The following is a 15,912-nucleotide window of genomic DNA, read 5'->3' on the forward strand; positions in this document are numbered from 1 at the left end:
TGAAGTCTTTTGAAGAGCATAGATGTTTGATTTTTAGACGATCCCAGTTATCTAGCTTATCTGTTGGGTTTTGTGCGTTGATGGTTATGGTTTGTATCCTGTTAATGCCATGTATTAAGGCCTGTAGTGTTGGTCCTATTTTTTCTTCTGTTAACTTTATAGTTTTAGGCTTTATATTCAGGTCTTTGATCCGTTTTGAAGTAGTTTTTGTATATGGTGTGAGGTATGGGTCCTGTTTCATTTTTTTGCAGATGGAAATCCAGTTTTGCCAGCGGCATTTGTTAAAAAGACTGTCTTTTCCCCATTTGATGGACTTTGGGCCCTTGTCAAAGATCAGGTGATCATAGGTGGATGGATTTACATCTGGGTTCTCAGTTCTGTTCCATTGGTCCGTCATATGTATTTTAGTATGTATTGCATGTGCAATTCAGTGACATTAATTACATTCATCATATTGTGCAACCATCACCACTGTCCATTGTAAATTTTCCCATCACCCTTAACAGAAGCTCAGTACCTCCTAAGCAATGACTCCCCCTTTCCTCCTCCCTGCCACCCTTAGTAACCAGTGTTAACTTTGATCTCTGTGCATTTGCCTATTCAAGAATATTCTTTTTAAAAAACATAACCAAAACCAATCTCTCTCCTAAAAATAATAATGTTAATATCACCAAATATCCAGTCACTGTTCAAAATTCCAATTCTCTCATTTACATTTAATGCTTTTACTTTTGTTAAAGTGTCTTTGAAATAGGATATAAATTTCAACCATTATAATTAGATATCCTTTAACCTCTCTTTAATAGGTTCCCCTCCACTCATTTTTCCTCTTAAAATTTATTTTTTGAAGAAATGAAATCATTTGTCCTGTAGGGTTCCTCCACAGTCTGGATTTTCCTGATTCTGTCCCAGTGATGTAGTGGAACATTGTCCTTGGTCCTGTATTTCCTGCACATTGGTAGTTAGATGTGCGTGCTTGATCAAATTGACTGATTATTTTGGCAAAATTATTTCATAGGTAGTATTGTGTTCTACCAAGAGGAAGCACATAATGCTTAGCTGTCTATTTTTTTGATGTTACCAACTTTTGCCAATCAGTGTCTAGATATGTTATTCCCCAGGAATTATGAAATGGTGGTGTTTTTTATAATTTTTTCAGTTATTAAGTGAAATACATTTTTGTTAAAGAAAAATTCCTTCATTTACCATAGAGTTATTCAATGATATGGCTCGTATAGAAAATGCATAATTAGTACATGATTCGTGATTCCCTTAGTTTATCAGTTTTCAAAATAGTGAGGTGGTTCTCTAGCATCCTTCAAGAATAACCAAATCTTTTTTTTTTCTTCAGCATTATAATGAGCTTATGGATTTAAACATATTTTTATGTGTTTCAGTCTTTTATAGTTATTATTCTTACTGACATACAAAATGTTCCATCTTTAAGTTCATTCTGAGGTCTTTTGACATGACCTTCCATGCTGACTTCTGTGGTCAGACACTCCATGTTCTTGGATGGAGCCATTTCTCCAGGCAGCACTTGGCCTTTGTTTGGAACGGTCTTTGGAGATCGCGGTCTGGGTTCCAGTATTGTTTCTTGCTATTGACTTAGTATGGTGTCCAGACTTCTCAGTGGATAGAATTAGAATTAAAATATATTGTTAGTCCATACTAGTAGTTTCAATTCAAATTTAAGGCAGAGTTTTTACTGTGAAGTCTACATTCTATATCCTTTTTCCCATGTTGAGAATCCTGATTTACCAATCCTTATGTCAGTGTCTCTTCTGCCATCTTGATTTTCTGAAGCTCATTCTTTAGTAAATTTCTCAATAGTTCATCCTAGGAATATTATTTCTTGAGTTCTTTTATCTTGAAAACAGTTTATCTGTGGCTTTTATACTTGAAAGTTGGTTTAGTTGGATATGAAATACTTGGCTTATATTTTCTATCTTTAGTATCTTGAATATGTTACTCCATTGTCTTCTGACATAAAGTATTATGGTCTAAATGTTTGATGACAGTAAGATTCTTTTCTTTATAAGGAACTTGGTCTTTTTGCATGGATGACCAAAATTTTTTTTCTTTTTTTCTTAATGTATATAAATTTTTAATATAGTAGTTTTACTAGAATATGTGTCAGTGTTGGTCACTGGCATACCTTTTCAATGTGTTTTTTTAAAAAAAATATTTTTATGTACTTATTTCAGAAAAATTTTCTTCAGTCATTTTTTTAATATGTGTTCTGTTCCTTTGCTTTGATTTTCTTCTGTGGGGACTTCTATAATGCACATGTTGGAATTCCTTTTCTTATGTCCTATACTTCGACTCAACAGCAACAGATTTGGTTTTTTGATGTGCTTGTAACTTTCTTATCTTTTTTTTTCCTTTGATTTTTAATTTTTTTATTTTATTTCATCTTATATTAAGACATTATCAGTTGTACTTATTATATCTTATGTTACTTTTTGTTCAGTGTTCATGTGTGAAATGTGCGTTTAAAATTTCAGGTTCTTTACTAAGTTCTATCACCTCATTTCTGAGTTCTTCTAATTTGAATTTATGTTGTTTTCTTTTCATAACCTCTATCATTTTATTAGTTTCTTTTAGCATTTAAAAAAATATGCAACTGTGTTATTAATCTGTTCTGGAGACATGTCTTTCTGGCATGTTCTCGTTGGTCTTTAAACCCATTGCTGACGAGTCCATTGTGACTCATAGAGACCCTGTAGGACAGAGTAGAACTGCCCAGTAAGGTTTTCCAAGGCCGTAATCTCTATGGAAGCAGACTGCCACATCTTTCTCCTGTGGAGCAGCTGGAGGGTTCAAACTGCCGACCTTTCAGTTAGCAGCCAAGCACTTTAACTATTGTGCCACCAGGGCTCCTTCATTGGTCTTTAGGGCTGTTATTTTGTTCCTTGGTTTTTGTTTTTGTTTTTTCTTCTCATACCTTTCTTTTCCCTAAGAACTCAATAGCAATCCCCTTTCCTCTTAATTTCCTCTCCTTTTATTTCCTTCCTTCTTTCTCTCTTAGTCTTAATTTCATTCTTCCTTTCTTTCTTAACTGAGACCTAATTTATACACCATAAAAATGCACAACCCTAAAGTGTTCAGTTTAATGAGTAACTGCCATTTAAACCACGATTTAAAACATTTTTGTTGCCCCAGTGTATTTATCCCACACCTCTGCAAAGTAACAATCATTGTTCTGTTTTCTGTCAACATAGATTAATTGTGCATATACTTGGACTTCATATACATGAAATCATATAGCATATATACTTTTGAGTCTGTTTTCTTCCACATATTGTTTTTGAGATTCATCCATTTTGCTGATATATTAATAGTTCCTTTTTATTGCTATGTAGTATTCCATTGTACTTGTGTATCATAGTTTATTTATCCATTCTTCTGTTGATAGACATTTGGATTTCCAGTTTTGGGTTATTATCAACAAGGCTACTGTGAACATTCCGGTACAACATTCACATGTGTTTTCAATTCTCTTGAAATTAATACCTGGGGAGTAGGCTTGATGGGTCATGTGGTTAGGTATATGTTTAACTTTATAAGAAACTATCAAACACTTCTCTAAAGTGGCTTACCATTTTACACTCTCAAAAGCAACGTGTGGGAATTCCGGTTGCTCCATATCGTCACCCACGTTTGTTATTATCAGTCTTTTTGATGAAGGCAAACTCCTGTGGATGTGAAATGGCATGTCATTGTGGTCTTAATTTATATTTCCTTGATGAGTAATGATGTTGGGCACATGTTCATGGGTTTACTATGTTCACGTTTGCCTAAGTTTTTATTTGGTGGTTTGTCTTTTTATAGTATAAGTTTGGAGAGTTCTTTATATATTCTAAGTGTGTCCTTTGTCACACACATGTATTGAAAGCATTTCTCCTAGAATAGTTTTTCCTGTGGCTTGCCTACTCATTTCTTTAATGGTGTCTTTTGAGGAGCAAAATTCTTTTTATTTTACTGAAGTCCAGTATGTCAACTTTCTTCTTCTATGGTTAGTGCTTTTTGTGTCTTGTCTAGGAAATCTTTGCCTGGCCCAAGAATGTAAAGATTTCCTCCCATTTTCTTTTAGAAGTTGTGTTTCTATCTTTTACTTGAATTTTTTTTTTTTTTTTTGTATTGGGTGAGGATAATTTTTTTTTATATACAGAAATCCAGTTATTCCAACAACATTTTGTAAAAGATTTCTTCTTCTATTGAATTGACTTGGCATTTTGTCAAAAATCAAATGAACTTCTGTGTGTCTCTTTTTGGATTCTTATTCTAATAACCATATTGTATTAATTACTGTAGCTTTATAGTAATTATTAAAATCAGCTAGTTCTTCTTAAATATTTTCAGCTATTTTAGATGATTTGCAGTTCCACATAAATTTTAGAATCAATATGCTTGTTTCTTCAAAAAACCTTTAGAGTGGGATTGCTTTGAATCCATAGAACAATTTGGGGCAAATTGATCTTAACAGTATTGAGTCTTCCACCCCAAGAATACGGTATATCTTTTCAGTTATTTAGGCTTTTTAAAATATCTCTCAGCAACACTTTATAGTTTTCACACGTTCTTTGTTAAACTTATTTTTAGATATTTGAGGTTTTGTGATAGCAATACAAATTATATTACTTTAAAAGTCATTTTTCAGTGGTCTCTGAATACTTTATAGATACACAATTAAGTTTTTAATATTTACCTTGTGTTTTATAACCTTACTAAATTCACTTTTTGGTTTTAGTAGGTTTTGTTTTATTGTGTTTGTAGATTCCATAGGGTTTTCTAATATATACAACTATGTGATAGCAACATTTTTTTCCCTCCAATCTTTATCCTTTCTTAAAAAATAAAAAGTTACCTTATTAACTGGATAGGAATTTCATTAGTGTTTAAGAGAATAGAGAAGGGCAAACATCCTTGCTGTATTCTTGCCTTTTTTTATGACTCAGGCCCTGGTCTGTGTTGATGAGTATTTCATGTGCTCTCGTATGTCCTGCCATTGTGATTATAGTGCTCTATTAATGCCAACTAGATCAATTTGTTGAAAATATTATTCAAACCTTCTGCATCTTTGGTAATATTTTTTGTTTAGTTCTTTCAATTACTAAGAAAGTGGTATGAAAAATATCTAATAATGATGATAGTTTTCTTTTTCCTTCTAGTTCTATGTCTTTGATTCATGTATTTGAAATTCTTTTATTAGGTTTGCGTATATTTAGGATTGTTATGTCTTTCTGCTGGTTTGATATTTTATCATTATGAAATGATGCTCTGTTAATAATTCTTTTTCTTGAAGTTTATTTTGATCATAAATAGAGCCACACCAACTTTAGTATGCCTCGTGTTTGAATGGTATATCCTTTTCCACTACAGTATTTTTCTTTTGCACATTTTTTACATGAAATGATTTTTTTATTTGTCTTTTTTTTTAATTGTGATTTAGGTGAAAGTTTACAGAGCAAATTAGTTTCTCATTAAACAGTTAATACACAAATTGTCTTGTGACATTGGTTGCCAACTCTACGATGTGGCAACACTCTCCCCTTCTCCACCCCAGGTTCCCTGTTTCCATTCGTCCAGTTTTCCTGTCCCTTCCTACCTTCTCGTCTTTGCTTTTGGGCTAGTTTGCCCATTAGTCTCTTATACTTGATTGAACTATGAAGTACGTCCCTCATGTGTGTTATTGTTGGCCCTGTAAGCCTATCTAATGCTCTGGCAGGGATCACAATAGAGGGTCCTGAACAGAGGGGGAGAACAATGTAGAACAAAATTCAAATTCACAGAAAAAAAGGGAGTAGGGCACAGGCTTGTAGGCCTGACAGAGACCAGAGAAACCCCGGGAGTATGGCCCCCGGACACTCTTTTAACTCAGTACTGAAGTCACTCCTGAGGTTCATCCTTCAGCCAAAGATTAGACATGAAATTAATTTTACTGAACTTTTAGGAAGAAGAGATGTGTCAGAATAGTTTTTCTAGCTTCACTGCTCTAGAGCTTCCTCTTTTGTTGCTTTTGCACCATGATTTAAAAAAAAAAAAGTCCTCTCCACTCTAGGACTTTCCCCCCTCCATTTTATCTGCATTTTCAATTTCCTTTGTCCTGAGTGTATCCTGCAAAATTTGCATTCTACTCCCAGCATTTTCTCTTAATGCAGAGCTTTGTACTAGAATAAAGTTTCTGTTAGTATTGAAAGTTCATATAGCCCAGACCGCTCCCAGCCCTCAGAACTTCCTATAGATTCTTTCTTCTCTCCTGTGAATCAGTCAGCTTCAGCTCACAAATGGCCCTCATACTTTGCAGGAATACTTGTTTTTGATTTGGAGGTTCCTGTTTTTAGGGGAGTTCTCCTGTTGTTTCTCTCTGTTTCGTCCTATACTGATGTGGTACCACAAGGTTTTTGTAGCTGTCAATGGTTTGTCCCAACCTGTTTGCATTTTGGGGTTTGTAGGGATATCGGATATGTAGTGTTTTTGTAGATGTTTTACCATGAGCTTTGTTTTTGATATCTTAGTTCTCTCTGGTTTTGTGTGGGGATTCAGGGAAGTTCCAAAGCAGTTCTGCTGCTTAGCCATCTTTTCAAAACTCTGTGGCTACTCTTGATTCCATTGTAGAGCAGTCTACTTGTACCATCTGATCTTTGTACCATAAGGAGTGCAATGCTGATCTTTTCCAGAAAGGGCTACGTCAAGTCGCTTCCTCAGAGAAACTTCTACAGAATTTAGGAATTCAGATCAAAGGGTTCTTGGTTGTTCAGTGACCTCTGGAGTTGTTGCTTATCGTGATTACTGCATTTTCTTAGTATTATACCTGCACTTCTTTTCACTACAGCCTCTTAGTGTGCCAGGGCCATTTTGAGAGAGAACAGCCTGTGTAGTGAGGAAAGTCCCAGATAAGACTTCTGCTCCCTTCAGCAATTCTCTATTGCTATATGGTGGAAGGACCCATCCGGTTTTGAATTTAGATAAAGCAGATAATTCAGAAGGGGTAGAACAAAACTCTACCGCCCACCACCCGAATGAGTGTCTTTTGTGCCATGTAAGTTTGAACAAGCCAGAGGCTGCCTATGCTGAACAGTATTCTATAACCAAAAATGAGCTTGATATTCAAGGTGCCTTAATAATGTCTAGAGATTATTGCCATATTATTTGCTTAGTTTTTTTTTTAAAGCCTTTATTCTTTATTCTGTGGAGTTGGGTGGCTGGAGAGCAGTTGAGACAGCGCTCATAATCCTCAGATCATTCTTCTACACCACTCTCAGGTGACACTTTTTCCTTCACCACAGCCACTCTCAAAGAAATATCTATGAGCATGAGGTTCTCTTCATGGAGACTCATGTTATTAGTCAGTTTCACATACTGACTTTAAATCAATTATTGGGTAATAATTTATCTCAGAGATTCATGAAGTTTTGCACAGTGAGCATGTTTGCTTCCTATAAAGTTAATACTTATATTTCTATGTTACTTTATAATTTGCAAGGTACTTTCCACTTGATCTTCATGACCACTTTGAAAAAAGCAGCATTTTCTCTACTTTACACATGAAGCAGCTAAAACTCAGAGGTTAAGTTACCTGCTCAAGGCTATGTGGATAATTTATGGCAGAGCCCAGAGAAAATTATTCAATAATGAGAATAATTATTATTAATATTGGAAGCCTCTATGCTTTCCCATAACTCAAAAATAGCTATGGAAAACATAATCACATGAGTGCCTATTAATAAATCAGCCGCAATTGAATTAGTTATAATTTAGAGAGAATTTTTAGGAAATATGTATCTACTCCTTTAATATACAATGTAAATATATGTAATGAAAAATAATGTGAACTATAAATTTATCTTATGTTGAAAAATTTAACACTTTGGAAATTCATGTTTTTTTCCCACTAGACTTCAAAACAATTGTTTACAATGATCTGTGTTTTACAGATGAAAACTAAGACGCAGTGATGTTAAATGGTTTGCCTATATAGCTAGTTACAGAATCAGGATCCAATTTCTTCCCATATCTTCTCATTCTAAATTCTATATTCTTTCCTTTATACCACGCTGCTTCATGATTGAACTTTTAAAATGTTGTCGGATGACTGAATAGATGAACCAGCTATATAATTTAGATATGTCTGCACCAAACAGACTGGCTTGGTCTGTAATAACCAGTTTTATGAAGCATAAATACAAGAAAAATGATGAAAAAGAATCAATGAATAGTCAAAGGATTTGAGACCTGATTTCAGCCTAGTAGGTCATAAATACCCGTTAGGCAGATAAGGAGAATGGCCAGTCTTCCCAGGAGGGAAATATGTGTATACTTTATCAGTTTTAATAAAATATGACCCATATATGTCCTAGATGATGTACGCTCTCTGACATGTACTCTGCTGGCAGTCCTCACACCATCAGCACATTCTGCGGATGCATTCTAATGTCACTACCATAGCTCATGGTAATATTCTCACATATCATGTCTGCTTCCCAGGCTGGCTCTTTCTCAGGATTAATTGACTGTGTTGCATCATTTTCTTAGTAGGGTGATAGGCAGAAATATCTATGTCCTGAAATCCACACATTTGATCAAATCAGTGTTGTCATTTTTCCCCAGAACCTACAAACCAGTGTCCTTGGGAATCATGCTGCTCAGAGACCACCACAGCCAAGTTTAGAAACAGAGCACACTGGCCGCGCGGTGGTAACACACAGTCAGGGGTGGCTGTGGATTTTCTTTGTTGTGTGTGATGCTGATTCCCCTGTATATTCTGAGCAAATTCACCTTACAGACTTTATTTTTATAACATTCAGTTCGATGAGATTTTTTTTTTTTTTGTATTAGGGATTTGAAATCAGCTATGTGACCAATCAGCTATGTGTACATGTGTGTGTGTACATATTTTTAATCAAACAGCACAACGTGGAACAATCAAGTTGGCTTGGAAATTTTTACTTCAGAGTCAGTCCGACTTTAGCTTTATGTAGCAGAAGTAGTGTTGGCCCTAGACCAAACGGGGGGATGGACAGCCAAGGGTTATTTGAATGACGCACCTTTTTGCAGCATCTCTGGCCACACTCTGACCAGCTGCCCAGGTTCTCTCACTATGGTGTCATCAGCTTTATTGGCCTGGGTCCTTTCCAAGGCATTGTCCATGGAGCCAGAAGACTTGTTAAGTCATAATGTACCATGTATCAGTTGTGTGTTCTTTGTCAAGCCCCCTTTTGAACCTCTTCTGAGTTGTATGTGGCTGTACCATGAAGGAGGCTCTGTCTCCGCAGTGTCACCTTCTCACATCAGACTGGCACTGACCAGTCTACTGTCCCTATGTTGACTGCCATACTGGTGTCCACTCAATGATATGACCATGATATCTAATGAGAAATTTTGTCCACACCTCCTGAGACTCTTGCTTTTTATTTCCTTCAGCAGTGTAGGAAGCCAAATTGTATATAAGCAATATAATATAATGTGAATATGGAATATGTAACAATTTTTGTGCAAATGACTGATATTTCATTTGTTCCAAGTTTAGAAAGGAAGTATAAGCCCACCACTTCCAGTATTTCCCAATTGACTATAGGTTCATTTCTGAAATATGTCAGAAAATTTATACTTAGTTTTGGAAATGAAATTGGACAAAGGGTGGTTATCAGCCCCTGGGTGGTGCAAACAGTTAATGCACTCAGCTGCTAACAGAAAGGTTGTAGGTTCAAGTCCACCCAGAGGTGCCTTGGAAGAAAGACCTGGTAATCTATATCTGAAAAATCAGCTCTTGAAAACACAGTTCTATCCTGACACACGTGGGGTCACCATGAGTCAAAATCAACTGATTTTTTTTTTCTGGTTTACTGATGAGTAAATGGAGGATTTGTTTCATCTACTACTGTCTGTATCTAAAATTCTAACATCAAACTGTAAGAGAACTACCATTGGTGCCTGAAGAGCTTGAGTCCTCTTGGTAATAAAAACTATGCATGAATGAAATCAGCATTTGGATAGAGAGAGAATATCCCGTATTGGAAAGTAATCATAGCTTTTATGCTCTTGTGTGTGTGTGTGCTTTGACAGCTTTTTGGAGACTACAGCCTATTTCTTCATGAAACCAAAAATCGGAGAGAAGGAGGTGTCCCCAAATGTTTTCTTCAGTATCTGGCATGAATTCAGCTCTGACTTTAAAGACTTTTGGAAGAAAGAGAACAAACTTATTCTACAAGAGAGGTAAGTATTTTCCTTTGCACATTAGCATTTTAAGACGTGTGTTTTATTAGGTGTGACGCCACTAGGGTTGCCAGCTTTTAGAGCCTGAGTGAAAAATTAGATGGTCCTCACCTGAGGTAGCAAGCCTAAGAGGGTACTGAGATTTGGTGAAATTTGGAGTTCTAGTAGGAAGAGTTGGCACAGAGGCTGGGATGCTACAGAAGGTAGCTGGGGTGTGGCTTGCCAGGACCACTGTCTGGTAAAACAACTTTTCATGGTGAGGAAACCATGTAAAGAAGACCAAGTAAGAATATTTGGAAAATCCTACTGGGGTGATAAACACACTCATCTCAAAAGACCTATAGCAAAGACTGTAAAGGTATGATGAACTTAACTGTGTTTTTGCTAATCGTGTGGTATTGTCAAAAGTTTACCGTTCATATCATTAAAATTTTATCATTCATTTTACCCCAGATATCACCAAAACACAAAGATGATCAGTTTTTTTAAAAAAAAAAGATATTTCAAGATTCTTGTAGAATTACATCACATTTCCCAAAGTAAATCTTTTCAGGAATGAAGGAACATTTCCCCTTGTAAGTATATGAAATAGTCTCTTTCACTGCAATTATGAAATCCCACAGAGGCATATTAAATATTAAGTCGTAAAGAAAGCTAGCCCTCCCAGGGCAGCGTCTTCCAATAGCTGGGTCTAGTGGGAGGATAAAAGGGAAACATAATCTACGCTACAAACCAACCCCTAATACCCAGCCGGTTAGTGTACTCTTTACCATCCCTACCCTAACTAACGACGACTCTGCTTTAGATCTTCTGAAAACCTACATCCTGAGGGACTTGCTTCATTACTACCACAAAATTCCACAGTTTTCTGCTTATTTTTTCATTTTTTGTCCTGCTTACATATGAAACCATGATCGTCCACCTAGTTTTCATTTTTAAGTAGATAATTGGTACTCCTTAAACCAAAAAACCAAACCCGTTGCCATCGAGTCAATTCCGACTCATAGCCACCTTGTAGGACAGAGTAGAACTGCCCCATAGAGTTTCCAAGGAGTGCCTGGTAGATTCAAACTGCTGACCTTTTGGTCAGCATAGCACTTAACCACTACGCCACCAGGGTTTCCACTGGTACTCCTTAAGTCAAGTGAAATTAATTGCTAACATTGGGCAATTAGACTATCCCAGACATGTGCTAACTCACATAATGAATTGCCTAGATTTCATAGCTCTGTCAGAGAAGAAGAGACCTGGTGGTGCAATGATTCAGAACTCGGCTGCTAACCAAAAGGTCGGCAGTCCGAATCCATCGGCTGCTCCTGGGAAACCCTATGGGGCTGTTCTACTCTGTCCTGCAGGGTCGCTATGAGTTGAAATCAAGTCGATGGCAACACGTTTGGTTTTGGATCAGAGAAGAAACCTGTGACTCAGCGAATAGTAAATGAAAAAGGAGACCACTTTGAACAGAAGGAAAACACTTGAAACATCCATTCCAAAATTAACACGCTTATTCTGCCTCCAAATGCATCAGTAGAGGTTTACGTAAAAGATGAGATTTTAGTCAAAAGTCCATGCAGGTGAGGTAAGAGAGACAGTTGCTTAAAAATATGCATATGTGAATCATTGTTCATTTCCTGCAGACATAGCCACATATCAAGTGGTTTCTACCCAGCAAGGCTTACTCAGTTTGGAAAATTGTGTAGAGCGAAAATGTTTCACCCAGCATATCGCATGTCATTTCCCTTTATGGGTCCTCACTGGTTCCCCACGTGCCTCCTGTCAGCTCCAATCAAGACTTGTTCCCCGGGGAAAGAGCTGGAAACTCATTCACCCAAAAGTGCAAAACTGAATGATTGTTTCACCTTGCAAGATTATTTATGTCCTATCTGGGTTCCGAACCCTAATGAGAGCAGGAATGGTGAGATTTAGACATCGACAGAACAGGATTGATGAAGCTGTGGCATGGGAGTAGCTGCTCTGATGGCCTGTTGGGTGACTGGACAGCAGCATCAGGCTGGCCGTGTCCTGTGGCCGTGTAGCCTGAGGAGGTGCTGGGACAAGGATGCAGGTGAACACACTCTCTGTGGCTCTCCTTTATGCTCTGCACCCCTACATAAGTGCTTAGATGCCTGTCTTGGAGAAAATGTTGAAACTGACTAGTTCAGATGCAGAGTTCCCCAGGTATACTCATAGTGGCCATTCAGCAGGTATTCCATGACATAGGATTGTGTTTCTCAGTCCCATTATCAGTAATAATCCACTTTTCTGTGATATTTTATGCATTTGACACACCCAGAATTAGCTTGTCTTCATTCTCTGTGTTATAAAATCAGCCAGATTCTTTCTTTTTCACTTTATCCTGTGCTTGTCATGTTCTAGAAGTTCATAGAAGTATGCTATGGGCTTTTTAACTTACACTTGATGACTTCCCTTTGGTTTGGCAGTGTTTTGAATTGGCAGATCACAGTGTACTTCTCGGCAGCCTTCCCCTTTTTCTAAATCGTTTGCTTTAATAAAGGACTAAGGAGGAATACATGACAGTTGAGAGAGGACTGCTTTGCCCTTTGACGTCCAAAGTATATTAGGTCTCAAGACTCTTGATCTGAATTGCGTGTATTGGCAACTCTGTCCCTTTCCTTAGTGCGGGACCAGCTACATAATATGTGGATCCTGAGCGAAGCAGAACCATGGGGCTCCTTGTCCAAAGATTATTAAGAATATCAAGACAGCAACAGCAAAGCATTAACCAAGCGCTGGGCCCTTCTGAGAGCAAAGTAGTGCGTGTCTGCACAGGTGCACCACCATGAAGCCTTCCTGCCTTGGAGTAAGCTTTATATTCAACTTTCAGTGGAAGAGTATTTCAGGAACGCTCTGAGCTCACGGGCCATCCATAGGGAGATGAGTTAAGGGTGTTGTATCAACTTCTTAAGGCAGCTGTAAGAAAGTACCACAAACGAGGTGGCTTAAAACAACAGAAGTGCATTCTGTCTCAGTTCTGGAGGCTAGAAGTCCAAAATTAAAGTGCTGGCAGAGCCTTGCTTCCTCCGAAGCCTCTAGGCTTCCTTGCTTCTTCCAGCTTCTGCTAGCCCCAAGCATTCCTTGCTTATGGCAGCATAATTCCAGTCTCTGCCCTCCACCTTCACGTGGGGTTCTTTCTTCTGTGTCTATGTCTCTCTCTGTCTCCTCCTCCGCTTATAGGGACACCACTCATATTGGATTCAGGGCCCCCCATACTCCAGTATGACCTCATCTTAACCTGATTACATCTGCAAAGACCCTATTTCCAAATAAAATCCCATTCATAGGTACCAGGGATTAGGACTTCAACATATAATGGAGACACAGTTCAACCCACAACAGATATTAAACCTTTGATACAATCTACATGAATTTGAGTAGAACCTTAAGTAGAATTACAAATTCTTCAAATGGGATGTGTTCCTCCAGCTGACTGTTTTCTCCTCTGTACTCCTGTAGTATTTATTATCTGTGTATTTTGTTTAATAATTCATCCTAGACTGCCTGTGTTTTTGTTTTATACTGTAACTTTTTGCATGTTTGTATGTTTTTATTTCCCAGTAAGACTTAGTGTTATCATTTCTGGTATAGCTCTCAATTATCACTAAGCTGCGGTACTTTTACCCTCTTAGTCTCTCAAATATTTGCAGATTTGATTTGGTACATCAACGTGTTTGACATGTACAGGGAAATAAGAACTTAGTCTAGTAAAGAACATGTTTTCTTACATAATTTAACTTTATCATTGTAGGTAATAAAAACCCAACTTCAAATACCTTAAGAAAAAGACTTTATTTGTTCAGGTAGTCAAACCACTGAAAGCAAAGGATGGAACTTCCCTGAGGTATACCTGAGTTCTGAAATTCCAACTGCAGTCGGTGGGAATTAGCCAGGTGTGTCTATGTCTCTGGAGCCCTGGTGGTGCACTGGTTAAGCATTTAACCAAAAGTTAGGCAATTCGAATCCACCAGCCATTCTTGGAAACCCTATAGGGCAGTTCTACTCTGTCGTGTAAGTTGCTATGAGTTGGAATCGACTTGATGGCAACAGGTTTGGTTTTTTGGTTTGGTCTGTCTTTTAAAATGTTCTCTGAGTCCCTCTCTCCTCCTCCATCTTCTTCCTCCTCTTCACTCTCCCTCCCCTCACTCCTCTCCGTCCTCTGTAGATTAGCTTCATTTCCAAGCCAGGTTGTTCCTTCAGGATAGACACACGGCCACCAGCCACAGGCATGTCTTACATTCTCACAACCCAGGAGGAGAGATTACTCCACTGCACTTAGAAGAATCCCAGGGAAGAACTCCAAATGAGTCATGTCCATCTTTGGATCAGCCACAGGGACCAGAGGCATGGGGTACCGTGGTTAGCTCAGAAGTTCACAAAGCTAATCCTGCGGCCAGAGGAGGGTAACTGTGATTGACAGTCCCCTTCATAGCAATCTCATTGGGTTGAGGACAGAGCAGTTTCTCAAAGAAATATAATCTACTACCCAAATTTATTAAACTTTAAAAATAACCCTTGTAGTTATCAGAATGTCTTAGCATGGTTGAAATATCCTGAAAGATGATATTGATGGTATGGTGCAAATTTTCTTTTCTGATGAAGTTTCTCTTGCTCTAATTTAGTATTTTATAGATAAAGTAATGTTTTTAAGGTTTTAAATCCTATATAAATTTTCCTTATCACATTATTTCCAATTGATATCTGATTATAGAAGTGGTACTAACTCTGTATTTTCTGGCTTTATCCTAGTGTCCCATACAATGTAGTAGCTATAAATCTTGTTATTTCAGTACTTCCATGCTGAATAAATCTGCTGTCTTTCTAATCAATGTGATTTGGAAAACTCGAGAACTTTTTAGTTAGCTCTGCCACTTTTCTATAATCATAGAAAGCAGTTTATTATCAAGAGCCATAGTTTTATGATAATACCTGTTGTGCAGTGTTATTGCGTAGATTAAACGAGGTAATATATATGAAGTGTATAGCACAGTGTCTACATTCTAGATGTTCAATGCCTGTTTCTTCATCATTTAAAATAAATAGCATCCTCATCAAGACTACCTATAAGGTGATGGGCATTTGATAGAACATGTTAAGCACCATTGGAATGTAAATACAAGGTATTATTATTATGACTCAGTTACTGTCTTGGTTAGGTAAAATTTCTTAGTTCTGAGTCTAAGGATGGACTTTGATTTGAAAATGTAAATACAGTCTATACCTCTGTATTCACATATCCTATGGGGTCGCTATGAGTCGGAATCAACTCGACAGCAACGGGTTTGGTTTTTTCTTGGTTTATGCAGAGGAACTCCTGTTTAGATGCTTTGAACAAAGGACCCATTGGTTTTGACTCAAGAGTCAGAAAAAGTGTTTCTTCGTATGCTAGGAACGAGGCATGTATAATTGTTAATAAGAGTCAGTCTTTTTTAAAAATCTAGACTTAGTTAAGGGGTCCTTGGGTGACACAAATGGTTAAGCGCCCTTCTAACCAAAAAGTTAGTGGTTCAAACCCACCCAGAGGTGCATGGTAAGACATGCCTGGCGATCTGCTTCTGAAAGGTCACAGCCTTGAAAACCCTATGGAGCAGTTCTACTCTGCACACGTGGAGTCACCGTGAGTCAGAACCGACAGCAACTAACAGCAACAACAGACTCAGTTAATGCTATCACTGAGCA

The 15,912-nt window shown here is 37.5% G+C and overlaps 1 protein-coding gene across 1 annotated transcript in view; it reads left to right on the forward strand.

The window, feature by feature from the left end:
- Positions 1-15,912, forward strand: part of FMN2 (formin 2) — a 437,381-nt gene that overhangs the window by 389,945 nt on the left and 31,524 nt on the right. The window contains exon 17 of the mRNA XM_023730863.1: positions 10,069-10,218. Coding sequence (XP_023586631.1) covers positions 10,069-10,218 — 150 coding nt within the window. The remainder of the gene's footprint in view (positions 1-10,068; positions 10,219-15,912) is intronic.

This window comes from Trichechus manatus, unplaced genomic scaffold (assembly GCF_000243295.1).
Source record: "Trichechus manatus latirostris isolate Lorelei unplaced genomic scaffold, TriManLat1.0 scaffold00039, whole genome shotgun sequence".
NCBI lineage: Eukaryota > Metazoa > Chordata > Mammalia > Sirenia > Trichechidae > Trichechus > Trichechus manatus.